The sequence below is a fragment of the Ambystoma mexicanum genome, chromosome 1q (genome assembly GCF_040938575.1).
Source record: "Ambystoma mexicanum isolate Mex_15411 chromosome 1q, UKY_AmexF1_1, whole genome shotgun sequence".
Classification (NCBI taxonomy): domain Eukaryota; kingdom Metazoa; phylum Chordata; class Amphibia; order Caudata; family Ambystomatidae; genus Ambystoma; species Ambystoma mexicanum.
In genome coordinates this window covers 1,209,906,833-1,209,933,536 of record NC_090922.1, presented here as the reverse complement: position 1 = coordinate 1,209,933,536, position 26,704 = coordinate 1,209,906,833, and the positions used below count along the sequence as shown (strand labels likewise).

Genomic DNA, 26,704 nt, shown 5'->3' with positions numbered 1-26,704 from the left:
AAAAAAACAAAAAGTAAAGTTTAAAAAATAAAAGTGGGGCAGACCCCAGATCGATCTGTTTGCGACGGCGGTAAACTCCAAGTGCCAGAAGTTCGCCAGCAGGTTCCACCAGGAGTCTGGGGAGGAGCTCCTGCAGCTCTAGCGTTTGGAGGTTGTGCATCGCCAGCTGACCGCCGGGAGGTTCTCACCAATGGCCAGGGCGTTGTCTACCTTGAAGTTCTACGGTCACAAGTGGAAGCGTTTTGCTACATGGTGCTGGTCACAGAAGATTACCTCTGAGGGTCACGGCCCCACAGATCCTTCAATATTTGCAATCATTGGCCAAGGCAGGACTGGCGCACACCTCCATCAAGGTACATCTGATGGCTATCTCATGCTAAACCAGGAAGATCTACACTTTGGTCCCACCAGCTCGTCAAGGAGTTTCTGAAAGGACTTTTCAGATCCTTCCCGACGGTGAAGGCTCCTGCCCTGGGGTGGGAACTCAACATGGTTCTGACGAGGCTCATGGCAAGCCATTGCATCAGGCCCCACTCCAGTTCTCTTGTAGAAAACTGTTTTCCTTGTGGATATCCATACCCTATCCTGCAAGAAACCATACCCGACATTCTGCAAATCAAGGGTGGTGCTGCTTACGCACCCCTCTTTCAGGCCGAAGGTTTAGTTGGAAATTCCACCTCAACGAGCCTTTGATGATACTGTTTTTTCCCCCCCGAAACCTTCGTCTCCAGCATAAAGGGTCTTGCACTTGCTGGATGTTGCTCCTGCCCTGAAGTGTGCACAAAAGGTTTTCAGAAGACTTCACAACTGTTTGTGAAGTTTGGTCGTGTGAACCATGGGAAGGCCTTGTCCTGGGCTTCCATTGCAGGTGGCTCTCTGGCTGCATCACGCACTGTCATCGGTTGGTGAACTAACCGCTGCCCGGCCGTCCGAGAATCCACTCCACCAAAGCGATCGCTGCTACAACGGCATTCCTGTTTGCTTTGCCCCTGCTCGACATCTGCAGGGCTGCTACGTGGAGGTCTGTGCACACTTTCATGAAGTTCTAGTGCATCAACAGGGATTCCAGGGAGGAGTCCAGAGTTTTGGCCAAGCAGTGCTATGCAACCTGTTTGCCTGAGGTGAGCCTATTCCAGATGTAAGAGTGAATTGCTTCTGTTGAGCCTTGCCAACTCCAGGTCTTGTGTAATGTTGTACTGCTACGTATTTGTTATTCATGAGCATGTGATTCCATGCCAGACCCAATGCTGGAGATGGTTTAAGTTACAAACCCTCTCTCTGACCACTCTGCAGCTCTTCTTGGTTGTACTGCCACTTAACGTGCTTAACAAATCCGAAGATGGCTTCCAGAGGAGGGGCTTAGGGAGAGGACTGTCATTGGATGGGAGCAGTATGACCCAGTGAAGGTTTAGAGGAGAAGTACAGTTTTTAAGTGAAAGTGAAACCGAGGATTACCACCCTAACAACGGGGAATATTCATGAGCATGTAAATCCATGCCAGAACCTTGTTGGAGAACAATAATTACAGGTAAGTAGCTTAAACCTTCCTTAACTGTAAGACTAGATGTCCACCACAATAATTCTAGAGTTTCTACCCTCCACACCCTTAATGTAAATCCAACTCTGTTGAATTTCTGAAACACATCCCTATTCCCACTAAAAGGTGAGCACCCCAAAGTAAAATAAGTGAATAAAAATAAGAAATGAGAAGAAATTGCATAACTCTGTACCCAGGTATTATCCACAACTTCGATATCCCAAACGTACTAAACATCTCCTTTTCTCAGTCCCAGTGACCTCACCATACGCTTGCCACACATACCCCAGATTACTAGAAAAGCTGCCAGCTAAACACCCTCACATGGCACATCTTTCTCAAACCAAGTTATAAGCCCCTACAATGCCACAAACCCACAACGACTTGCGCACTGGAGGTCCTCCATCTGGAAACAATATGCACCAGTGCTGAAAACAAAGCACACCAAGAAAGCACACCGGCACAGACACCAGTTACTCCTGTTTCTACACACATTAACAGCTGAGCGCAACACATCTCATCCCTCTTTCCACCCTAAGAAACCGACTCCTACTTTACAGAGCACTAGAGGGCCTGGTGACCATGCAAATGGCAGTGGTGCACAGTATACATCACCATAACAAATCCAGTATACTCGCATGCAAAATGCCATTTTGGTAGACCAATTGTCCAAAGTGTTCTCGTACAGAAATAAAAATGTCTGCACATTACTAGCAAGGCATAACATGTCACTCACCCTCTCAGTTCTCCATATACACATGGTACACAGTTCTTACTCTTACGTCCCGTCCACTTTCCTCCATACTGCATGGGCGTCCCTTCCAAGGTACGGGAGACAGAACCTTTTTCACCAGAAAAAAACTTCTTCCCCTTTAAATTTAGAGGCGCGCTGGGGTGCTGCCTGGGAGCATGTGCTACCCTGACTCCGCCCTCTGGTGCCACACCTCAGTACCCTTTTCTGCGTCGACAGGAACGGGGCGAATTCACCAGCGCTCCTGGGTTTGGCTTCGGCCATGTAATCCCACGCGCGGATACTTCTCTTCTGTCTTTTTGTCTTTTTATCATTCAGGCACTCGGTCCTCCGGCGTCACGCTCCTCCCCGGCGCATGTCGACTTCTACAGGGTTCAGCAGGTGTGCATCCTGCGACGGGCTCTTTCCAACTAAAGACCCCAATGCCCTCTGCCTACGTTGCCTTGCCCAGACCACGGCTGGCAAGCTTGTACCGCGTGCAATGCACTCTCCTCGAGGTCTCTAAAGAACAGACTAGCCAGGTGCAGGGAGCTCTTCCAGAGATATCCTCCAGAGGATCTAAAGGAATTCGTCTATCATCGATCCAAGCCCAAGGTAAGGCCGCTCTTTTCCAGCGCACCCCGCAAGGGATACTCCTTCCCAAGGACTCACCTGTGCGGGAGGGACCACTCGGGGCCTCATAGCAGCACGAGTACCGTGGCTATATCAGCTACCGGCCGGCAGGCCGATGGGTCAGTTGATCCACCGGTGACAGTGCTGAGGAAACAGAAGGTTCTTTTACCGAGTTGTTTACGCAGTTCTACCGGCAGATCCGCGGAAGGCGAAACGCCTATCAGGCCTCGGCCTGAGGAACAGGGTAGGCCTCATGATCCGGGGCTGATCCAGGGCGGGGATGATTTTCTCTACCGTAATACTTTTTTTGCTTCTGGTTGGACATGGTGGCGCTAGTGGATGTGCCAATGGAGTGGGTCTGATAGTAGATAAGTGAAAGGACCTTGCCACCCTCAACCTCTTCCCCACCTCTACAAATATTCAAAATGGTTACACCAGTTTTAATAGCAGAGACATTGTGCAGTGGGAACTGCATGTGCTCCCTGGATCTGAAGGACGTGTACTTAGACGTCCCGATCTGGCAGCCTCTTCTTTCTTTTCTACGATTCAGGATCATGGGCTACCATTTCCAATACAAGGTGCTTCCCTTTGGCCTCAACTCGGCCCCCAGGGTCTTTACTAGGCTGAATACTGTGGCGGCCCTCCTCAGGGCCACCACATCTATCTGTACCTCGACGACTGGCTCGTCGGGGCTTCATCTCCGGAAGCGGTGCACCGCACCTCTCACGCCCTCATGAACACACTTCACGATCTGGGCTTTTTGCTCAATCTCAAGAAGTCGCAGCTGCAGCCTACACAGACCCTGACTTTCTTGGGGCTCATTTGAGACACAGGCTCAGAGAGTGTTTTTCCTTCGGAGGACAAGATCACGGCCATCAAGAGGGCCACTGCGGACTTCCTCAGCAGAGAAGTGGCTTTGGCCTGGTGGTACCAACACCTACTGGGTCTCATGGCAGCGGTCCTATTGGCCCTTCCCCACACAAGACTCAGGATGAGGAGGATACAGCTGCACTTTGCAGCATCGTGGAACCAGGAACTGGGCTCTCAGGCGGAGATGATCATCGTTCCTCTTCTCTTCACCCAGATCTCACTTGGTGGTCCAAGGGTTGCAACCTGCGGACGTGCAAGCCCTTGTGGCAACCTATCCCACAAGTCACCATCAAAACGGACTCCTCTCTTGAGGGATGGGAGGCCACCCTGGACAACCACTGCTTCCATGGCACCTAGACCCGGCAGGAGCAGGAGTAACACATCAATTGGTTGGAACTGAAGACGATCTGGCTAGCGCTCAGAGCCTTCCTTCCGGTTATCGAGGGCAAGGTCGTCCTCATTCAGACAGACAACTCGACCATCATGTTCTATGTCAGCAAGCAGGGGGGTATCAGGTCTCCTACACTGTGCAGACAGGCAGTCAGCATGTGGATCTCGGTCACCTGGCCTAAGCCCCGCCCACCCGCTGCCTTCCTGGTTGCCGCTCTTTTTCACCACTTAGCAAGCCCCGGCCACCTGGTGCCTTCCTGCTTGCCGCTCTTTTCCCTACTTAAGGAGCCCTCCAGCCTCTTTTCCTTTGCAGCTGGGGAGCAGGTGTAAGTGGATCTAGGTCACCTGGCCTAAGCCCCACCTACCTTTTTAGCCCTGTCTCTTCCTTCCTGCGCTTAACTCTTAGATCAAGGGCATCTCTCGCCCAGGCGTCCAAAGCGAAGGGCAGTCAAAGAAAAGTGCAATTCCTGTTTGGACCTGATTAGACCAGGAGGATCCAGGGTCAGACCCCCTGCTAAGACAGCAGGTAAGCATGCTCCAACATGTGTTTACACCCTCTTTCCCCACAGGGCATCCCCATCCTCTCTGACCCCCGCGTGGTGTTCCCTTGTGCCCTCCCCCCTTCCTGCACACAGGAGTCTGTCCTGATACATTCTGGTTTCACCATCACCTTCTTGTGGCCAATGCTGGATTTTACTTTTATGGACTTCATATTCACTGTGCGTCACCCTTTCTGAACTCTCATGCTGCACTTCCTTTGCATCTTGTACTCATGGTGGCCCTGAATCATGCTGTTCCCACCTTCATCTTGTATCCTGGCTTGCAACATTGTGTTACTGACTTCTGCAATTGTATTCGCTCTCCCCTCTTGCTTCTCCACTCTTTTTGACTGCTTACTCTGTTCTCTCCTCCCCTCTCCCTTTTCCTTTCTCCTCCCCTCCTCCCCTTACTTTCTTCTATGCACTTACTCTATCAGAATTGTCCCTGGACCTAGTATGATAGCAACCTCGTCTGTCGCTCCGCCATCCCCTTACCGTCTCCCCCCCCCCCCCCCCCGCACTATCTGAAATGTTGTCAGGCCTAGTACGATAGTTGCTTGTTTTGTTCATCCCCCTCCCTTTCTGCACCCCTCTCCCTCACCTTTTGTTTTTCTCCGGCTCTACCAGAAATGTCGTCGGACCTAGTACGGTAGTTGCCTGTCTGTTTCCATTTACTTACCACTCTGTCCCTCCCTTTCTTATGTATGTTTTAGCTCTTGCACTATCTGAAATGTCGTCAGGCCGACTACGATAGTTAATTTCATATCCTTACTGTTCATGGCCTGTAAGAATGTCATTGTATTTTCACTTGTTCCCTCCCTTGCCTTGAAGCGCTTTGAAACACATTGTGTATAGGCGCTGCATAAATAAACTATATCATGTGGGAATGGGCCCTGGAGTACAACATATACCTCACGACTGTCCACCTTCCGGGTGATTCCAACCTGGAGACAGGCTCAGCATGCTGGGCGGGGACAATTACGAATGGCAGCTCAACGACCTCGTACTGCAAGAGATCTTCAGCCGATGGGGAAACCCCCAAGTGAACCTCTTTGCCTCCTGGGACAACAGGAAGTTCCAACAGTTCGCCTCCTGGCAGGGGCAAGGCCCTGACTCCCTGGGCGATGCATTTCAGATTCAGTGGAACGGCATGACAGCATACGCCTTCCCACCCACGCCGCTGATATACAGGGTGATGAGCAAACTCAAGGAGTCTCGCCAACTCAGTGTCATGGTGGCCAGCCAGGCCATGGTTCTCGGAGCTGCTCAACCTCTCAGAGAGACCTCCCATTCACCTTCCGACGGACCCAGCAAATCTTCTGGTGCAGCAGGGTCATTCACCCTGCACCACAGAAACTAGCCCTTGCAGCGTGGTTCGTGAGCAGGTCACACTGACACCTCAGCCTGTCTCAGGCTAATCTAATGTCTCAGATCATACAGGGCGCTAGGAGCAAAGCACAGGGATAAGGTAGATCTGCGGACACACCCAGCATTCCTACCTAAGATGCCTTCTGTATTCCATCCGAACGAAGAAATAGTGCTGCATACGTTTTTTGCTGAGCCCAAGGACGAGGCACAGAAAGTTCTGCACTGCCTGGATGTCAGGCGTGCCCTGAAATTCTACTTAGACAGAACCAGGGGCTTCCACAATTCGGATGCACTTTTTTATCATCTTCGGCGGAGCAACACTGGGATATCGGTCCTCCAAGACCTCCATAGCCTGTTGGATGGTCTCAGACATCAACGAAGCGTATGAAGGTCTGCATAAACCACTGCCGGCCAATATGCACGCTCACGCGAACCGAGCCAAGGCAATGGCCATCACATTCCAGCTGCATGTCCCCTGGCAGGTCATAAGCAGGGTGGCCACATGGGCCACCCCTTCGGCTTTCTGCAAGCACTACTGTTTGGATGCCGGCTCTAGATCAGACGCGGCTTTCGAATAGGCGGTTCTTGGAAACCTTTTTGCTGAAGGAGGGTCTCCTCTCCACCCTGGGGCTACACTCAGTTGTAATCACCCATGCAGTATGGAGGAAAGGTGAGGGGACGTAAGGGTAATTATAAGTTACTCACCATAGTGACTAATGTACTCTTAGTCCCCTTTCCTCCATACGTCCCAAACCCCCCTCCCCCCAATACAATAAAACTTGTGTCATTAGGCTATGTTAATCTATTGTCGACTCGTCTATGGGGACTGAGGTGTGGTGCTGGAGGGCGGAGTAAGGGCAGCGCATTCTCCCAGGGCTGCACCCCCGCACACCTATATATTTAAAGGGGAAGAAGGTTTTTTCTGGTGGAAAACACTGTCTCCCGTCCCTTGGAAGGGACGCCCATGCAATATGGAGGAAAGGGATTAAGAGTACGTTAGTCACTACGGTGAGTTACTTATAATTTACTCATCACAAGAGTCCATTATCACTAGCCAATGACTTATGGCGAATACACATTTTAAGGCCTGTTCTATTACACCATTACATGCTCTTACATAAAGTGAAAGTTGTTGGCTCCTGTTCCCAGAAGCCCTGCTGCTTTCTGCTGCCATTGGGCATGGAACAGGCCTAACAAAATGACTGGGATAGGCAACAATTGTTAAATGTAAAAAACACAGTATGTTTGCTTTTCTGTACTGAGGACTGTCAACCCTGATGCTTGGCATAATGCTAAGCATAGGTAATGGATCTTCTGGTCTTATTACCAGAGGTTGTGTCGTGGATTCAGCCCCTGCCATAAACCCAGTGTTTGTAGTCGTCCCATTTCTAGAAGAGGGCTTGTATTTCCTGGGAAGGTGTATCAAGATCTGTAGGCGTTTGCTTTTTCCTTTAATTTACTTTGTAGAGAGACATTTTGTCTGTCATAGCCGCAGTGGATTCTGGTGACGTAGGCCTCCCTTTCAGTTTGTGGAGCGTATCTGTGCGATCTCTCAAGCAGTGGCCACTGTTCGGTTCAGAAGCAAGATCTTCAATCTCTGAACTGAGGGATATCAAACTGTTGCTTTCCTCCCAACCATGCAGGGGGAAGTGCCTGTGGAGCATAAGACAGCACAAAAGCAAAGCATTATCACGACCAGCAGTGTTGATACTTTCCTTCTGTAAAGAGACCGTCCATCTGAATTTGTGTCCAGAGAGAAGGCCTTCTCTGGGACCCATCTGGCTGAGAAAATCGACATTCTTGCAGATGACCTGAGCAAGATGGGTCAAGAGACCATCTTTGCAAATTATGGGTCACTGTCAAGTTATTTGTTTTGCTACCACAAAGATGTGCACACATTCCTTGTTTTTCCTCATCAGTCAGAGGACTCTGGCAGCTGTTGTGGTTGTGTATTGACTCATCAATCTGTGTAGGCCTTCTGTCTGTTCCTCTCATCCTATGCTGTTTAAAAATGTGCACCGCCACTATCATCCTAGTCATTCCTGACAAGGCAAGTAGGATATGGCATTGATGGCTTCTAGACCTGTAAATCTGTCCTACGTGAATGCTTCTTTATGTGGTGTACACATTATGTTCCATGTATTGGATTCTTCATCCAAACCTGGCCAATCTAAACCATTACGTCTGGCTATTGATATGCTAGGCTTCTTAGATTGGGACTTTTATGGAGCTGTCTCTAAATGTCAGACTATCGCTAAGGCTGTGTATACATAATAGGTGGTTTTCAAGTTCTGTGTTAAGGGTGTGAGCATGTTGTGCCCATTGCCAGCTGTTTTTGGGGTTTTGCTATTGCTGGCCAAGTGTGGCATTAACATAGGCATTCACAAAGACTATTGAACTCTTGTTGCGTTTGTGGGCCCTTAAACATGGTTCTTATTTTGTGATGCCACAGCTATTGGGATCATAGCAGTCAACATCACTTTACATATGGTTCCGAGGTGGGGGCCAGACTGGAAGGCGCAAAATTCTACTCTGAAAGGCATCCTATTATTTCATCCTCCATGCACTACTGTTCACTTTACAGGAGTTAACACTGTGATACAATAGAAATAAGATTCTAAGAAAGATCACAGCAAAGCCACCCACTCCTGAGGAAATGCATCACACAGTATGATCACAAAAAACCTGGGATCCAGCCTTATCTTAATAAAAGAAGCCTAGCACTGGCAGAGGCGTTAATACCCAGCTGTAGAATTGCTGTGACCACCAGATCAATATTTGGTTCATGAGACCGATTTCCACAAGTCAATCTTTGCGGTGCCCCCACCCTGTTGAAATGTAAAAAAAAAAAAAAAGGTAGAGCTGTGGTGGAGCTGCTTGATCCCACCTAACAAGGCAGCTTCCTTTTTTCAAGTTGAGGGTCCGATACTCTTCACTACCAATGCTATTAGTACACATATATAAACTTAATAACTAGCATGACATCTCACTGTGCATCTGAAATGGCATTCAGTGGTTATATCCTAGGTGACTAGATGATTCAATATATTTTCAATACCTAAACCTCATGCAGCGACCCTTGAAAGGGTATCAGAGTTTTCATACCCATATGAATACATCTAGATTGATGTTGGATGTCTAAACCAATTTACTTGATATGCATTTGTGATAGACCACTCAGTTATAATAAAAAGGAATATGAATCTCTGGAGAAATGTAACAAAAAATGCAGGGCTACTGCAGAAACCATAGACCGTTTGACTATTACTACTCTGATTCAGCCTTCCTCTCTCTCATGACTGCTCATTCAGTAAACGAACCGACTGCCCCAAATGCCTCTGCAGCAGCATTTTTGCTTATGAAAGGGTAAAGGCTCTGCCTGTGGCTGCTTCACATCTGCTGCATTGTTACCATACATTTGACACACGTTGGAAGCAGGATTAATGTATTGGCAGATTAACTTGGACCAGCGGGTCCTGAGCTTAGATTTGTCTCAGTACTACTTCTCATTCCTGAAGCAGCCCTCACAAATCACCTGCCTTATGACCCACCAGCTCTCACCCTCGCCCCTTAATGACATCCTGCGGTTACACAACTTATCCATTAAGGTGTCCTATAACAGGTTCCTGTTTAGGGAATTGGAACGTCTGGTGTTTGAAGCATGTTCTTGGGCCATGAGTCTGTCTGTGACCACCTATTCTTTCTCAAAAAGAAGGGACTGAAGGTGTTTACTCAGTACTTCAAAGCCCTTACAGAAAGGGGTGGGTGGTATGCTTCGACTTCCAGGATATGTAGTTCCAGGCACCCATCTATGTCCATCTCGGGGAAGGTACATTTCTCCAGCATGGGGTCTGGCATGGATTCACATGCTCATGAATATTCCCTGTCGTCAGGAAAATCCGCCGCCGGAACCTTTGGAGGCAAACAGGGGAGGATGCGACCTGCCTGGCGCCCGTAGAGCCCGACCGTTCGGCGCTCCCGGTGCCAGTGGACTCGCGGTGCTTGGCCTTGTGTTGGACCCCCGTCGCCGGGGCGTCCTCAAAGGTCTTAGAAGACCGCTTGGATTTCTTCTTCTTCTCGCCTGACGGGCTCTTCCCTTCCAGCCAGTTGGCGAGACGTTGATGGCTGTCCTTCATGGTCCGCTCCGACATATTGCTGCAAAACGCACAGTCCTTCTCCACGTGCGTCTTGTCCTCATGTAGGCAGTACAGACAACAGGAGTGTTCGTCCTCCTTAAAGACATTCTGAAGCTGGCATCCAGGGCAGACCCTGAACAGCTTTCCGGGCGTCGAGCTTCCCTTCTCCTGCGCCATGTCCGAGATGGGCCTGAGAAACTTCTGGAGTCCTCCAAAAGCGTGGCTCGATTAAATCTTCACCCTTGAGGGGCATAGACGAATCTGACACGGGTCCCTGTTGACCGGATGAAGAAACGGTGGAGCTTGAGGCTCTTTTGACCGAAAAATCGAAGTTTTTGAGAAAAAAAACGTGAAAAAATAGCACTAACGCTCGAGAGCAATAGCACGAGGATCCCAACACTTGAACGTGCGGTAAAAATCTGAAGATGGCTGCCAGAGGCAGGGCTTAGGTAGAGGGCAGTCATTGGCTGTGGTCAGTATGACGCAGAGATCAGTGATTGGTTGCTACTACGAAAGACAGATCAGAAACGAAACTGATACTGTTTTTTTCTTTACCGAGGATTCCCAGCCTGACGACGGGGAATATTCATGAGCATGTGAATCCATGCCAGACCCATGCTGGAGAACAACAGTTACAGGTAAGTAACTTGTTCCTTTAGTGGGAAAGGAAGAGTTTGATTTTACTACTCTGCTTGTTGGTCTCTTAGCAACACCAAGTGTCTTTACGGTGGCACAGGAAGTGTTTACTGCTCGCCGCAGGAGAGGAAATACACACATGCTCCTATTCTTTGAAGACTAACCTCTGTGGGCAATGTCATGCTTGGCTTCATGTTCCCTTTTTGGGAACCTGCCCAGCTCCTACATACGATTCTTCACACACTTTTGCTAAGCACTATTGCATAGTCTACAGGCATGGAATACATCCATTTTGGTCAGTCCAGCTTGCGGAAGGTTCGAAATTGAGTATATTGGTTCCTCACAATCTTTTACCATAATCCTATTCAATTTACTGCGTCAGACATTTTCAAAGTATTTTGTGGGAGGAAGCTAACGTACTCTATGTAGTAATACCTAACATTTCCAGTTTGCAGTATTGAAGACTTTGAAGCATACCTTATGATGGCTGATTTTGCCATTTTCATCTCCTTTTGAATGTGATGTAAGCTAATATTTAATCTATTTAATGAGTTTGTAACAGCAAATGTACAAAGCTAATGATTTAATGTAGTATATCTTTCAGAATACATTTTTCACAGAGATGGAATGTGGAATTGAAAGGAAGTGCATAGAAATTAAAAATAATGAATACATTAATTTGGTATGTATATTTAAGAAGTAAATGGCACATTTAACACACCCGTTTTTTTACCCAATGGTATTAAATTGCTTACAGTGTTGCTATCAAATAAAATATGAAATTAATGGAAGCAAGCGGTTAGTTCCTGGGCAGACATATAGGTTGTTGCTTTGTGACAGTAATGTGAGTTCTGCAGTATGCTTACATCACTAGTGTTACATCTGTACTTTTAATCTATTAACAGGAGTGCTGAGCAGCAGCGAATACTGTGGAAGCTTCCTGAAATATCCCAAAAATCTGAAAACGGAGGTAATTTCTGCATAACTATTTTGACATTCTACAAAGTAAAGGGGCATATAGCTTACATTAAGTCAAGAATGTTCTTGCATTTTCTAACTATCTTGCTCTCAGCCATTCCAATGGCAAAAATATTTTTTTTCTATTTGGTTTGTTTTTATGACTGCCATTATTTAGTATTTGTAATAAAAATCCACACCACCATAAACATCAACCCCCAAACTAGTTTAATTCTACCTTGCAAGCCCTTAACATTGCATCTCACAATTACATATTCTTTTTGAATCGGGGAAACCTGATAAATATTCTTTCTAATGGCGTCCTTCCCACAGTTTCTAACCTTTTCCCATCACTATGGGTGTCTTTGTGCACGCTGATGCTACATATACCGCTGCACCCCATGGCACAATTTCCTTTTTTCTTCGTACTCGCAACGTTTCTGGAACACCACATAGTTTTGATAGCTTTGTCTTGAAGCCCTGCTCGATCTGTGGGAGGCAAATGTCAGTGTCTGCGCCTCACAAGGTATGATGTTGCTACATTAGGGAGCACCATGTAATGGAGGCCTGCAGCTTACGTCAGTTTATCCACTCAAGAACCCTGCACCAGCATGCCTCTAATCTCTTAATCTATTTACACAGAGGTGGAATAAAAGTACCTTCAAAGTCCTCTGGATTTGAGTCCAAGAAAGCCAGGGTTGAATCGCACATGGAGGAGTGCTCTTTAGATCACAAGGATAATAAACATAGGAAGAGGTCCTGCTATCCTAGTGGCTACTCCAACCATCATTCTTTATTCTCCTCCAGAAAGTGGAGTCACCCTTCTTGCTCCAGTGATACCACTTCGGAATCAGCACCTACATTGAAGGTCCTCACTCAGAACTCTGTACCACAGGAGTTGGATTCTTTTTGGCAGCAGATGCTGGACCTCTATGCCAAAGCGCCAGCAGCTTAAGCTCTGGTGCCAGTGGCGGAGTCGGGACCCACTCCACTTAAAGCCGGCAGAGTTGCCTCTTTGGACCGAAACCACACATCTGCCCTGCCGCAGCACCACCTGGCTACGCCTTCATGCATTAAAGCCGTTGCCTCTCACCTCGGTCCTGTTAGGTGCCACCGCCTACCTAGAATATCCAACCCTTTCAAAATGCTAGTTTGTTATGAGACTTTCATAATGCACCAAATCGCCACCTTAGTGGTCTCAACGTACCTGGCTTGGCTGGAACCTGGCATGTTGGACCCCGGCCCAGGGTGCCCAGGCCTTAATATCGAGAAGAAAAGGAGTTAGGAAAGATAAGAGGATGGGAAAGTACATGCAAGAACAACAGTTAATGGGAGGGGTTTATGTACCATGGAAAAGGAATGCTTGTGATGTCCTGGATGTGTCTGGATCAGTTAAGGTGGAACAGAAGTCTGGATTGGAAAAAGGAGGTATATTCTGATCATGTTTGCAATTATGCATTCAAAGTGACATAAAGTTTGGTTGGCTGGTGGGCTTGAAGTCACCCAGTTAAATTCTGCTGGCTTTTCAACCAGGGATCATCTTTAAATTTGTTCCACTGGTCAAAACTGCAGAGTGGTAATTGAAAGAACTGCCAAGCCTGGAGGCCATTTGTGGGCCAGTCAAGAATAGGTTGCGTGAGAAGTGATTATAGTTGATTCAAAGGGCAGTTGGGTTGCCAACGTTCAGCTGACACAATTGCGTAAATGCTGAGCTTTTTACTCCTGGATGTGGGAGGATCCCTTGATCACAATGTCCTTGTTCTTGCATAAAGACTTCAGATCGTGCTGATACAACCAAGGCCAGCATCTGGCCTAAATCCTGTGCTACATTATCCTCCTCATGCATTATCCTGGGTGAACTAAGGTGCATTGTCACAAGGCGTTAAATATGTTATCTCGTGGCCCCATGCACCAGAACACTACCCAACCATCCAACAGCCAGCTAGACAAGAATGAGATAGCAGTGTGTGCAAAAAGCAAGACCCATGTGATGACAGGTATGAAAGATATCAAGATAAGACTTTGTATCACACTTTCTGCAGTCTAACCATGGTTTAATCGGATTTAAGAGCACAAACTGAAGTAATGAAGCCAAGCCATAAAATAGCATGTAAAAGTGAACAATTGTAGATCCTCCTACGTGAACATGCTATGGTCATATATTCCTCCATCTGCTCCCTCACAGCTGTTCAAGATTGATCCCGGGCTCAACTTACAGGCTCCAAGCACCACAAAATTTTCTCTCTCAACAGATGTTCAGACTCCTGCTTGGTGGAGGCCAGTTGGCCCAGCGTAACATGTGGTAAGGCTGACCACTGGTTCAACCTTCAAACCAGGAAGGGAGATAACACCTCTAGGCCATCCAACACCTCTCTGTTGCTCCCAACACCAGTTTGCAATCCATCTCATGCTACCATCCAACCCTGCACATGATTTGCTCCTCCCACTCCAGAAAGCCAAAAGCCACAACAAGGAAAGCCTATTTGTGCACCACAAGCTTTGGCATTTAATAAGTGTTGGTAAATTGGTAGAGATTGTAATGTCAATCCGGGTTGGTGTCACATCCTTTGTAAGGGTGATTTTCTGTCTTGTATGGCTAGTTCAAAAAAGGGCTGACTCATGTCAATATGAATAGCCCTGAATATGCCAGCCCAACGTTATGGGGTGTAATAAGAGAAGAGAATGAGATAATGACTGAAAATTGGAGGTATTGCTGTGAGTGTACTGGAAAAGGTTCCACAGATCTAGTCCCACGCTCTGATGTAGGGACCAATCAGTGTGAATATGGATTGGTTTAGCAGAGTGGCCTCAGGAGTTTGCAATGAAGCTTTGATAGGCATATGATCCAAGGCTCCCCACCAATCATGGTGGTAGCAGGAATTCATCTATCACCAAAGGTGGGTGTAACTGTCTGTTTCACCATTCGCAATTACTGACAATGTCCCCCATCCCAAAAGAGAGCAAAGATCACTCCCCATCAGCCCATGGTTCATCGCCAGCCCCTCATCCTACCGCCAGAGAGTCCAATACAAATAAACTCCCCCCAGGCAATACCTCCTGGTACAACCACCATAGGTCGGAGTGTGGCCTTCACTCCCTTCAGTAGCCCTGATGCTGTGACCCACACCAGAGTTGCACCCAGCAGGCATGCACCCAGGCCCCTCCAAACCAGCCCGATAAATGCAATGAAGACATACACCACCATGCTGGATCTCTTAGTCTCTAACATTTTTCATGACCACCCACAAGTCAAAGCTTGGCTCAACCAATTGCCCCCCACCCCAGAATTCCAGGGGACTACTCAAACAGCCTCTATAGCCACTCACAACTAGACAAACCCCAACCCCTGCCCTTGTTCACCAGACACTTAATTGTACAGATTGTGACGTCCCCACCAAGCAGATTGCAAAAGAGAGATCAACTTTCCATATGCCCATTCTCCCCTTCCATTTATCACTCCTCATCAGGAAGTCTCTCCCAATGGCCGGTCCACGCTTCATGTCATTGATCCCAGAAGAATGAACAAATGCAGCCCATTCTTCATCCCATGACAGCCCCTCCTCCACCGCCACCCCTGCTCATTGGAACATCCACTCCACCACCATTCTGGCGCCTATAGCAGCAGCTAACCCAACTGCAGCATACCAAAAAGCTGCCAAAGCACATGCTCCCATAAGAATGAGATTAAGTGTCTCAAAAACTCTCAAAGACACAATAAACCCCAAAGACCAGAGCAGCCAGGAACACAGAGAGCTTGTATTGTTTGTTTATTTGTATAGCGCATAAAACCTTGGGGTATCTAGGTGCTTAAGCTTAAAAGATTAGTTTCAGTGCTTTGGGTTACAGAAAAGGAAGCGTAATAGGCGAGTTACAACAACGTGGAACGTGCAAAGTTAAAGCATCATACGCAACGTGCAGAAGAGAAGTACAGGTGATCACATCCATTGAGCCTGACCCCATGTTACGGGGCGGCAGCAACACACAGATGCATAGTCAAGTCAGTGGGGACATGTATGGTGCCTAGCCCATGTTGCAAGGCGGCAGCAGCACACGGATGCGAGAGCCCAGCAATAGGCAAATACATGGTGCCTACCCCATGTTACATGGTGGCAGCAGCACACAGATGCGAAAGTCAAATCAAAGGGCAAATACATGGTGCCTACCCCATGTTGCAGGGCTGCAGCAGCATGCAAGTGCAGCCAAAAATGGGGTTAGGGGCACACTCAGCATCACTGGATGAGCGGGGGGGGAGAGCGTACCCTTAGTTGGTGTGCCGCCTCCCAGTTTCCCTGATTGGCCTATGAGAGCCCAGGCTGCTAACGGGAGGGAGGGACTGAGGGAGGGAGGGAGTGCAGGCCAGGCAAGGAGCCGACTCAAAACAAAGGAAAAATCCACCATCTTGGAAAGGTGCATGTGCTGTGTGACAAAGTGGCCTTACACTGAAGGAGGAGCCGAGAAACCCATAGTGTGGGGTTAAAATCACAAAAGATCACTCCAGCCAGTTCGTAGGCCCCCAGAGCAGCACATTTCAGTTTTTTAGAAAAATGAAAATAAGCGTGCAACGGCGCGAAAAATGCGACACAATGCAGGTCTTACCCTTCCAAAGTGTGAGCGTCGCTTTAAGATGTTGCAGCAGGTGAGGGGCTGCCGAGCCACTGGCAGCGTAGGAGGATCAGCATGCGAAGAAGGAAGATGCACTGCCACCACCATAACGCACTCTTCATAATCGCTTGGCACACACACCTACAACATATGTGGAAATCTGTACCAGAGTCCTCCACCTGCCTCCACACCAAAGAGCCCTTTCCTCCAACATCCCATCTTGATGTGTCCGACCATGCAGAAGAACAAGCACACTGTCTATATGAGCTTGCCCATTGCTGTCCATTGCTGTGCAGCAATCAACGACTTCATGGTTTAGGACAAAGTTCTCGGTGCATGGAATGTAAAAACACAAACCTAGATCTATTACCACATTTCTATTCCACATGCATGTCTCAGAATACTCCTGATCCACTCCCCATTGAGGGAGTGAATAAATACAAGCTGGATCTGGAGGAGAGTATTCAGACTTTAGTGGAAGGGTTTGGAGAATTGGTTGAGGTAGTTAAGGGTAAGAGGGAAGAACTGCACTTGCTGGAGGAGGGTGGGATAGTGAGAAACCTTAAATGTTTGCGTCAGCTGTATTATGAGAAGGGAGACTAGGCTGACGCACTGTTGGCTGCCTGCCTTTGGGGTCAGAGTGCAGATAGATGGATATCTTCGGTGAAGAAGTTGGATGGGACTGTGGTGGTAAAGGCAGAGGAGGTCTGTATGCCACAGAGGATGAGGTGGATGATATGATAGGTTATTTATAACGCACTTAATACCCAGAGGTTTCTAAGCACGAACCTGGGGAGCTCCGTGTCTTGCTTCCAAGGCGAGCACGTTGCCCCTGAGCTATCTTCCTGAGACAGAGGGGAGGAGGGCTTACCTGGCAGGGATCTCTCTACCGGCCCTGACAAAGGAGGAGGCGGCGGCTATTGATGGTCCTATAACAGAGGAGGAAGTAGCGCTTGACGTAAGTTGCTTACACCCGGGAAAGGCCCCGGGAGATGATGGGTACATGTCGGGGTCTTAAAGGACCTTTGGGTCTGTGCTGGTGCCACACATGGTGAAATTGTTCATCCATATTTTAACATCCATGTGGGCTCCGAGGTCATTTGGGTGGGCTCTTATCTCTGTGTTAACCAAAGAGGGCAAAGATCCTTCCCTGTGTGGCTCATATAGACCCATTTCCCTACTCAGTGTTGATGCTAAGATCTATACACTGCTTATTGCGACGCGACTGAAAGGGCATATGCCTAGACTGGTACTCGGCACAATTGGGTTTTTATAAAGGGACGATAGGAGGCAGACACAATGAGAAAACATTACTTGGGTGCAAAATAAGGAGGACGATCCCATGTTATTTTCTTGTGACGCGTAGAAGGCATTCAACAGAGTTGATTGGGCCTTCTTGGAGGCAATGTTGTGCAAATTTGGACTGGATCCTAAGATCCGTAGGAGAATTTTGGCTTTGTACTTGGGCCCTCGCGCATGTGTAGCAGTGAATGGGATGTTCTCTAGATGGTTTGATCTGGGCAGGGGTATGAGACAGGGGTGTCCCCTTTGCCCACTTCTTTTTGCCTTATCAATGGAGCCATTGATATGATTGGTTATTAGTAACGCGCTTAATACCCAGAGGTTTCTAAGCGTGGGCCCAGGAATTGAACTTGTGTTGCTCCGTGGTGTCTTGCTTGCAAGGCGAGCACATTGCCCCTGAGTTGTCCTCCAGAGGCATTGGCCCAGAAATGAAGGGAAGACACTCGGGTGGAAGGCATAAGAATGGATGAACGAGAATATAAATTAAGTTTATATGCAGACGATAGTTTAGTACATCTTTGGAACCCGTTGCACTCGATCCTGGTGGTGGGTGAGTTGATTTAGCAGTTTGGCGGGTACTTGGATTTTACGGTTAATAAGGGCAAGTCGACTTTGTTCCCACTGGGTCGATTGACAAGTGAGAATAGTGTATGGTTCTACCATTTAGGGATGGAGCTGGCAGAGGGCACCTTGCGGTACCGGGGGTGAACCTTACAAGGGACTTGGAAGGGTTATGAGGCCAACTATCCACCCCTCTTGGAGCAGTTGTATGATGACATGACAAGTTGGGATAAGCTAACTATGTCATGGATGGGCCGTTTAAATGCAGTGAAGATGAACCTCCTCCCGAAGTTGTACTTAGTTCAAGTCCTTCCGGTAGTTGTTCATGATTCCATGTAAAGAGGTGCATATTGAAGTTCTTATGGCAGGGGAAAAAAGCGAGGGTGGCATGTGACGTGTTGGTACTTCCAAAGGAAAGGGGGGCGGGCCTTCGGCACTTCCAGATTGGAGTAGTGTTGCCACACCTGAGGGAATGGGTTGAATATCAGTGGGTGGGCATAGATAACCATTTTCTCCATCCAGGTATGGTGGGGGGGTTGCTCGGGGCACCACCGGAGGGGGATCCCTCGGAGGATGCAGGATCACCCTATACTGGTCACTATTTGGAAAGTATGGTCTAAGGGTGTGTGGGTATGACCAGAGTGACCACTTAGCTCTCTCCGCTGAGCCATATTTGGGCCCCTCCAGTAAGGGAGTTTATATCGAACTCGTATAGATGTCGGCCGTCGTTCGAGGCAGCTAGACGAGAGTGCGGTAATTCTGGAAGAAGCAACGGTTTATATCCATTAGAGACTTTTGGGGAATTGGATCTCTATCAGTGTTCTCTTTTTTGCAATTAAAGGGGGTGATTGGAGCAGACAGAAGAGGATACAATTATGGATACACATAGCGAAATGAAGGGGGCAGTTTTGCTGACATATATGGTGCCTTGGTGTGGTGGAAACAGGTAGGGGGAATACCGAGAAGTTGCAGGGCAGATGGGAAGGAGATTTAGGGCAGGCAGTGGATGACGTGTTATGGCTGACTATGTTCAGGAGGGCCTTTGAGGTGTCCATATCATGTCAATACAAGCTTCATGCTGTAAAGTTGTTACACTGCTGGCAATACGACCCTGTCTGCTTATCTAGGATGTTCCTGGGAGCGAGCCCTCCATTTCAGCTTGGATCTGGGATATGAGCAGACTACTGGCATATGTTGTGGGGATGCAGTAGGATTCAAATCTATTGGAAGGAGGAGTTGGTGTGGATAAGAGAACTGGACGGGGTTACGTGAGGACTTTAGCCCTTGCTGGTACTTTTTGGCCTGGAGGATGTAGAGAGGGATCACTTGTACCCATTCCACTTGGTACACTCCTTGTAGTTGGCGGCTAGAGCTTGCCGGGCTATTCATTGAAAGAGGGAGGCCTTACCTGCAAAGAGGGAATGGGTCAGTGTGGCGAAAAGTATGTACTTCATGGAAAGGATCACGGCCACCCTCCAATGCCAGGGGAGCGACCTGGTGTTTGAATGGGGGGAATTTTTTAGCAGATACATGGAGGGCTGACTTGCATGTGGGGACTCCTGTGGCCACGAAGTCGGACCCTCCCCAATAGTTTCAAAACATGTATGAAGCCATCGGATGAGGAAAGTAGGATTTCTGTTTGGACGCATGTGGGGAAAAATTGTGGAAGTCCTGCTCCCTGTATCCTGAATGTGTTCGGTCAACCTCATTGCTTGCATACCAGGGGTCTGGAGGGGGGGAGGTGGGGTGGTGGAATAATCGATTTGGAAAAGTTTGAAATGTTATGATGCTCTTACATGTGGTCTTCTTGGTTCCTTGAAAATCTAATAAAAATTGAGTTTTAAAAAAAAAAGAAAATTCTGGATGGATAGGTTTAACAAGGTAACAAATCATTTCTCACCTTGACCCGTGAGCATCCCACTAGTATTACTCTCCCAGCAGCCATCTTAAATGATCTGCAAGATATCAGAAATTATTTGATGAAGAGGGCGATCGGAATCAGTGTTCTGGAGCCACCATACTGCAGTGAGGTGGATGACTTCCCCGAAGAGTTTTGTAGTGAGTGTTACAATTTATTGGAGTTGGCTCCCAACCTTCATAAGGCTAGTGGCTTGGACACAGCTCCCAAGCTAGAATGTGTTCCATAGCAGATCTTTGGCAAACCTCATGGCTCTTTCCAGAGGACCATTTGATTGGATCCTGCTACTAATTTCTATGCTGTTTCTGTACTTTTAATATGTCTATTAAAGACAGATCCAGGATCACATTGAAAGGTAAACATTACCTTCTGCCCTTCACCTGAATCCACACTTTGCGAATATAGAATCTGCCATACACACCGATGTTACTGCAGATCAAATCATTGCATTTTATATTTTTCTTTTTGTCTAAAACAGTTGATACATTTACTCCAATTAAAACCAAACTGGTAAAGCCATGTTCTATAGGAAATAAATGTTGGACAAATAGTTTACATGTTTTGAAAATCACGCTTGGGTGAAGAGAAAGGAAATTGAGAAAAAACACGGACCATCCAACTGCTCACTTTACTGGCTAGACCACACAGTGCATAAGGCAGCTACTCTTGAAGCAAAAAAATGCTTTTATGCCCAAGTGATTGATAATGCCACTAAATCTCAGGACATCCTGTCCACCCTCTCTTCCTCCTCTTCCACTCCTGGAATGTCTGTAGTGTCTCTCCTCCTCCTTTCCCTTGTTCATCCCTGACGATGTTTGTAGACAGGTCTGATCTATGAAAGTCTCCTCAAAGCAGGTTCTACCTTGCTCATCCAGAACCACCAAGGACCACATTGCTGCCCTTGCTCCAGCCTTGCCTGATTTCTGCATTCACTCTTTTGCCACTGGAACTTTCCCCTCCCTCTTGAGCACTTCCTTGTGCACCCCCTTCTAAAGAAGCCCTCAGCCGATCCTTCCTCTCCGGCTAACTATCACCTTATAGCCATCACTCTTTCCTGGGCAAACTCCTGGAAAAGCTGGCCATCTCCCATCTTAATCTGCATACTGAATCAGTTGGTTGTCTCCACGACCATCTGTCTGGCTTGAGGGCTGCCCGAAGCTCGGAAACTGCTCTCCTGAATGCCCGTGAAGATCTGCTCTTCAATCTTGACTCTAATCTTCCTTCTGTCCTCATTCTCATCAATCTAACCTCTGCTTTTGACAGTCAACCATGCATCTTGCTCAGTCGCCTCTGTGAAAAACTGGGCATCACTGGTCAGGCCCTGGCCTGGTTGACCTCCTTTCTCACCAACTGACCCTCTCAGGTCCAACTTGGGTCTTTCCTCTCTTCTATCTCTCTCTTGCTGCCCCAATTTTCAGTGTTATGCGGATGGCACCCAGCTCTCTTTCAGGCTCCCCTCAGCCACCTCTGCTCCTTCTCTCATACCAGATTGTCTGGCCGCTGTTCAGGAATAGTATGCTGCCAATGACCTCTGAATTAATGCAAGTAACACTGAGATCCTCCTCATTGGGGCACCTGCTCCCTCAATTCCGCCCTCCTCTCTGGCCGCACACTCTGGGCCCTGTTCCTGCTCCTTCCTATGAAGCTAAGAACCATGGTGTCATCTTCGACTCCACCCTCTCCTTCTCTCCTCCCATCTCTGGCATCGTAAAGAGGTAGAACTATCAGCTGCACCTCCTCAGAGGTATTATTCCTTTTCTCACTTTCCCCCAGAAGCTCACAGTCTCCAGAGCTCTGGTCCTCTCTAGGCTGGACTACTGCAAAAGCCTCTTTCTAAATCTGCCTGCCTCTACTGTTCGACCTTTACAATGTATCCAGAACAGGACTGCAAGACTTGTCCTTGGCCTCAAGCCCAGGGATCAGATCTCTCCAGCTCTGAAATCTCTTCACTGGCTCCCTGTGGCTACAAGGATGAAGTTCAAGACCCTCTGCATCGTCCTCGATGGGGCCTCCCTCTGGAACAGCCACGTTGCCTCTCTCAAACTTGTGCAGAACCACCTCTGGTTCCAGAAGCAACTCAAGACCTTCCTCTTCGCTTCTGCTTTCTCTCTTCCTCTCCCCATCTGATGTCCCTGACTGCTGCACGCACTGGCCACCTGGATACCTTCTGACCTCCGGCCCAGGCTCCTGCTTGTCCAGTTGCCTCTGCACTGCCTCCGGGCTCCCTCAGCACTTAAGGGTCTGTACCTGCAACCCTACAGTCCCTTCTCTCTGCACTTAGGAGCCAACCGCTTGCTGCACATATTGAACTACCTGTGCTTCCTTCCTTTCCCCTACCCCCTCAGGCACTTCTTCCCTGCACTTGCGCGGTCTGAATGACACAAGGCCTAGTAAGATTGTCGTTTTGTCCTCCATTTGTTTTCCCCCTTTGTTATCTTGTCTCGCCTACAAACTCGGTACAGGTGTGTTATAAATGCCATAATCATATCAATTTATTTAAAAAGTTATTCAAAATCCTCAAATCTAGAAACGCCTTGCTCTTCTGTCATCCAACTGTAGGCTTCAATAAAGTCTCTCAACATGTCGTGGCAAGCAACTTTTAATGGCTGCCTTATTTGCAAAAAAGTGTATACCACCATTGGGAATTCACATTTAAACATGATAATATTTGAAAAAGCAAAGTGATTTCACTCAATAAGTAGTTGGTGTTGAGTTACTGATTACAACTTTAGGCTTCCATTGATCAGTGTACTAAAATAGTCATATTTTTGTGGCAAAATTAAAAAGATTAGGACTAACTTCAGCATTCTAAATTCAGGAAGTCCTCTGTAGCTAAATGAGGCGGCCACTTCAGTCTGTGTTCTTCCCTCCCCGAACAGCAGTCATTTGTTTTTGTACAGTAACTGAGTTGAAAGCCGTTCCCTTCAGCCTCAATCCTACTAATTTCCCCAAGCGTGCCATGTCCATCCTATGTAGTTTAAGAATGTGAAAACCGTGTCCTATTATTCCACAATGTAAAACACCCCCTTTAAAAAAGATTTATTTTTTGAGATGGCAGTTTGTAATGCCCTCAAACAGGTATGGGTTACTGCGCTCATTTAAAACCCCACATTGGACCTTTGGACCTGTGCCATTTACCTGCTTATTACCGATGTTCCTTTCATGCTGAAGATTCTAGACAAGACAAACGTGAAGCACCTTCAGGCAGGTTGACAATCAGGTTTTTGTAGAGGTAGAAAGTCTGCCATCCTAAATGCAGTGGAAAATCTTCACCAAATTCTAGACCAGGGCAAGTAATACTACTTATGATATTAGGACTGTTTGTTGCCTTTGTTACCCTTGAGTATCCAATTATGATCCAGCTACCTTGGTAAGGTGGCCATCGTAATGCGAAAGGCTTCCAGATGGTTGCACATTTCTGAGGAACAGGACATCTATAGTGAAACTGGCCTATTTTGAAGTCAAAGCTGATCAATTGGCCTGTGGCATTCCGTAGGGTTCCTGTCTCTCCACTTATTTTAAACAATTACGTAAAGCCCTTACTGAATTGGCTGATCGAGGCAGAATATTTCAAAATGAACCTTATACTTGGGTTATCTTCTTCATGGAAGACTGTCAGGAGGCAAGTATTTTGTGTATCCGCATGATTTTCAACCAAGTCGAAAAGTAGATGAGGGGGACATTGGTTGGGCTTCAACCAAGAGCAAATAGAAATATTGATAATGGTCTCATCTAACTTTCTACCTAAAGCAGTTGATGCATATTCTAGTATTCGTCTTTTAGGCTTTGCCATTCCTGTACAGCACAAGGTGAAAATCTTCAGCATTTTTTTCGATTCTACCTAGTCTATGAAACCGTCACTAGGCTAGTTAACTATTGCCTAATACTGCTAAAGCAACTTCGACATTGCCTATCGGAGCAGCATTTTGAAGCAATCGCCCTCTCCATCCACGATAGACTATTGCAACTCTACTTTACCCAACACTCCCTTCACTGCCTACATCCATTTCAGAATGCAGCAGCAAGAACAGTGATGAGTACTTCCAAGCAAAACCACCTACGACCTGTACTCGGGAGTCCGGAGAATTGACTACCAGTCAAGGCTACGATTTCCTTAAAGTGATTTTCTTCACACAAGCCTCTTTGTGGTCATGCAGCCCTCTCTCCTAAAAGCCATCTTATTTGGCACACCTTCATTTGTCCTTCATTTGTCCTGCGTGTAACAGAACACATCATGTCTATTATTATCCTTTGCTATCATTGCGCTAGAGCATTGGGTAAGTGCTTTGCTGTGATTGCAGCTGGACAATGGAATGCTCTCAAGAGATTTGACATATAAATGATTGCCTTCCTTCAGGAAGGAATTAGGACCCTTCTTTTCCAACACGTTCCTGCTAGATTCTGCCTCCTGTAAAAGTCCTTAGGTACCCTTGGGACACGTGCTATACAAATACTAAATGGAAATGGTCCAAATTAGACTCAAAACCAGTACATGTTTTAATCTCTTGGAACAAACTTTAAGGATGAGCTACTTGATGCTTAGACTGCATTCTAAAATACTTGCACCCAAAAAACATTCCTTATGTGTTTTTAAGTTGGTTTATAAGGTGTTGGCATAGCGCAGAGATTTTCCCAGACCTGATTCAAATCTGATTTACTAAATAATGATTTCACATATTTAAACTAGAGTAAGGTAAAACATCAGCAGTGCTAAATGTGCTGGGTTTCGCCACACCCTAAACAGTTTAGGCAAGGTGTGAGTCTGCTTGTAAAGATGTCTACAAGCAGGCCCAACTCAAGCTGTACAGGAATGCACCGAGTGGAAAGCTGTATGTTAGGGAGAATTCTCATTTTATGGCTAATTTCCCTTATCTATAGAGTCCCCCAGCAGCTTTGCTGGATTTGAAGGATTTGTTTCTTTTTACCTGCTAAGAGTGAGACTCTTTTTCCCACTCCTAGGCATTTTTGCTGTGTGTGTTCTAGGCTATTTTTGTGTTTAATACCTATGGGATTTTCTCTCCCCCATACGAACCATCTTTATTCACTTGTGTTACACAGCACCCTCAGTGCAGTGACACTATGTTTGGGGGTCGCTACGACACCCCAAACATAGACTCCATACCCTGGGACTGACTATTGTCTCCCAGGGCATGTAAAGTCCCCATTGACTTTACTAGTCAATTTCTATGAACTAAACCAGTACAACCCATCTTACTATGGAGGTACTGGAAGGGGTTAATAGTTTTTCCCCTATGTTCATTTTTTCGAGAGGGTACCGTACAGTATCCCTCTCAAAAGTTTCTGGCTGGTGGCAGTGGTTACTACCAAAAATATTCGACCGCAAATATTTCTCTATGGGATTTTCCCATTGTTCAAGGTTACCACTTTTTCTGACAGCCTCTAACATACCGCCGGTGCATTTTAATATTAACTTTGCTCCGGTGGGTTTTATTTGCCAGAACTTTAATATAACTTCTTTCTCGTGTCTTTCTCTACAATCCTAACCCAGGTCGGAGATCCTTTGTTTGTCCGTTTGGCGGGCTTCTGCCCAGAAGCCCTCCTTCCGGCGCCAAAGAGTCTGGGGTGGGTCCATTGTGTGGGAGGGGGAGTAGGACCCCTGGACAGGGTTGCCTCCGCAACCCATGTCGCACTCCATCCTGATAGGCTGGAGGGTCTCCTGCCAAGATGACCACTCCACTGTGTGAGTGACAGCTAGGCTGTATGAATGGGGCTCTTTTTGCATAAAAGCAGGGTCCTGAGGACTGGAAGGGCAACACGTTGCCACTGGAACTAAGAAGCCGAAGGGGAGAGAAGCCAAAGACATCTGCAATGACTGAACCACCGGTGAAGCCCTGCTGCAGCGTCTCACCACTTTTCATCACACGACAAGAGCAGATCTTCATCTGAAAGAGCCTTCTTCCCTTGAGCTGGTGGGGCCAACCAGTTTGCCAATCGCCTTCCCGAACCTGCTGTGGTCGAATCGCCAGTGCCGTGCACTTGGAGACTGGATAGCCAGGCAGCTATCGACCCGGACCGCGATTAAAAGGAGCGTACCTTTTAAACTGTTTGGCAGCACCGCGGCTGGTTTCATCCCTGGGTAGTGCAGTACCTCGAATCTTCCTCCATGACGAGAGCCTCTCTTCCTCTGCTGGACCCCTCAAACTGCAGGAACTACCAGGACCAAACGTCACCGCAGGAGTCACTTCTTCGCTTTAAAGGTACATTGTTCCGCCAGGTCACCCTTTCTCCGCGGTAGTGCTAAAGGTGTTTTAAATCCTTTACCTACCTGTTGGGTTGGCTGGCACCCTCTCTTAACATTGTCTTTTCAACTCTTGCAACCACCATTTCAAATATCGTTAACCAAAGACTTGACTGCAGGTACGAGAACATTTTGCTCCTGGGTCCTTGCCCTGTACCACTAACTTTGGCACAGGCCTATTGACTCTGGACACATTTGTTAGATCTGCTTTCTCGAGATTGATTCTCAATTCAAACTGTGTGGTGCACTCCTTTCTTATAACTACC

General features: G+C 47.4%; 1 protein-coding gene across 11 annotated transcripts in view; it reads left to right on the top strand.

Moving 5' to 3' along the window:
• Positions 1-26,704, top strand: part of SGIP1 (SH3GL interacting endocytic adaptor 1) — a 1,655,639-nt gene that overhangs the window by 1,536,862 nt on the left and 92,073 nt on the right. For all 11 annotated transcript variants that reach the window (XM_069641969.1, XM_069641968.1, XM_069641966.1 and 8 more), the window contains one exon: positions 11,745-11,809. In XM_069641969.1, the coding sequence (XP_069498070.1) occupies positions 11,745-11,809 (65 nt within the window). The remainder of the gene's footprint in view (positions 1-11,744; positions 11,810-26,704) is intronic.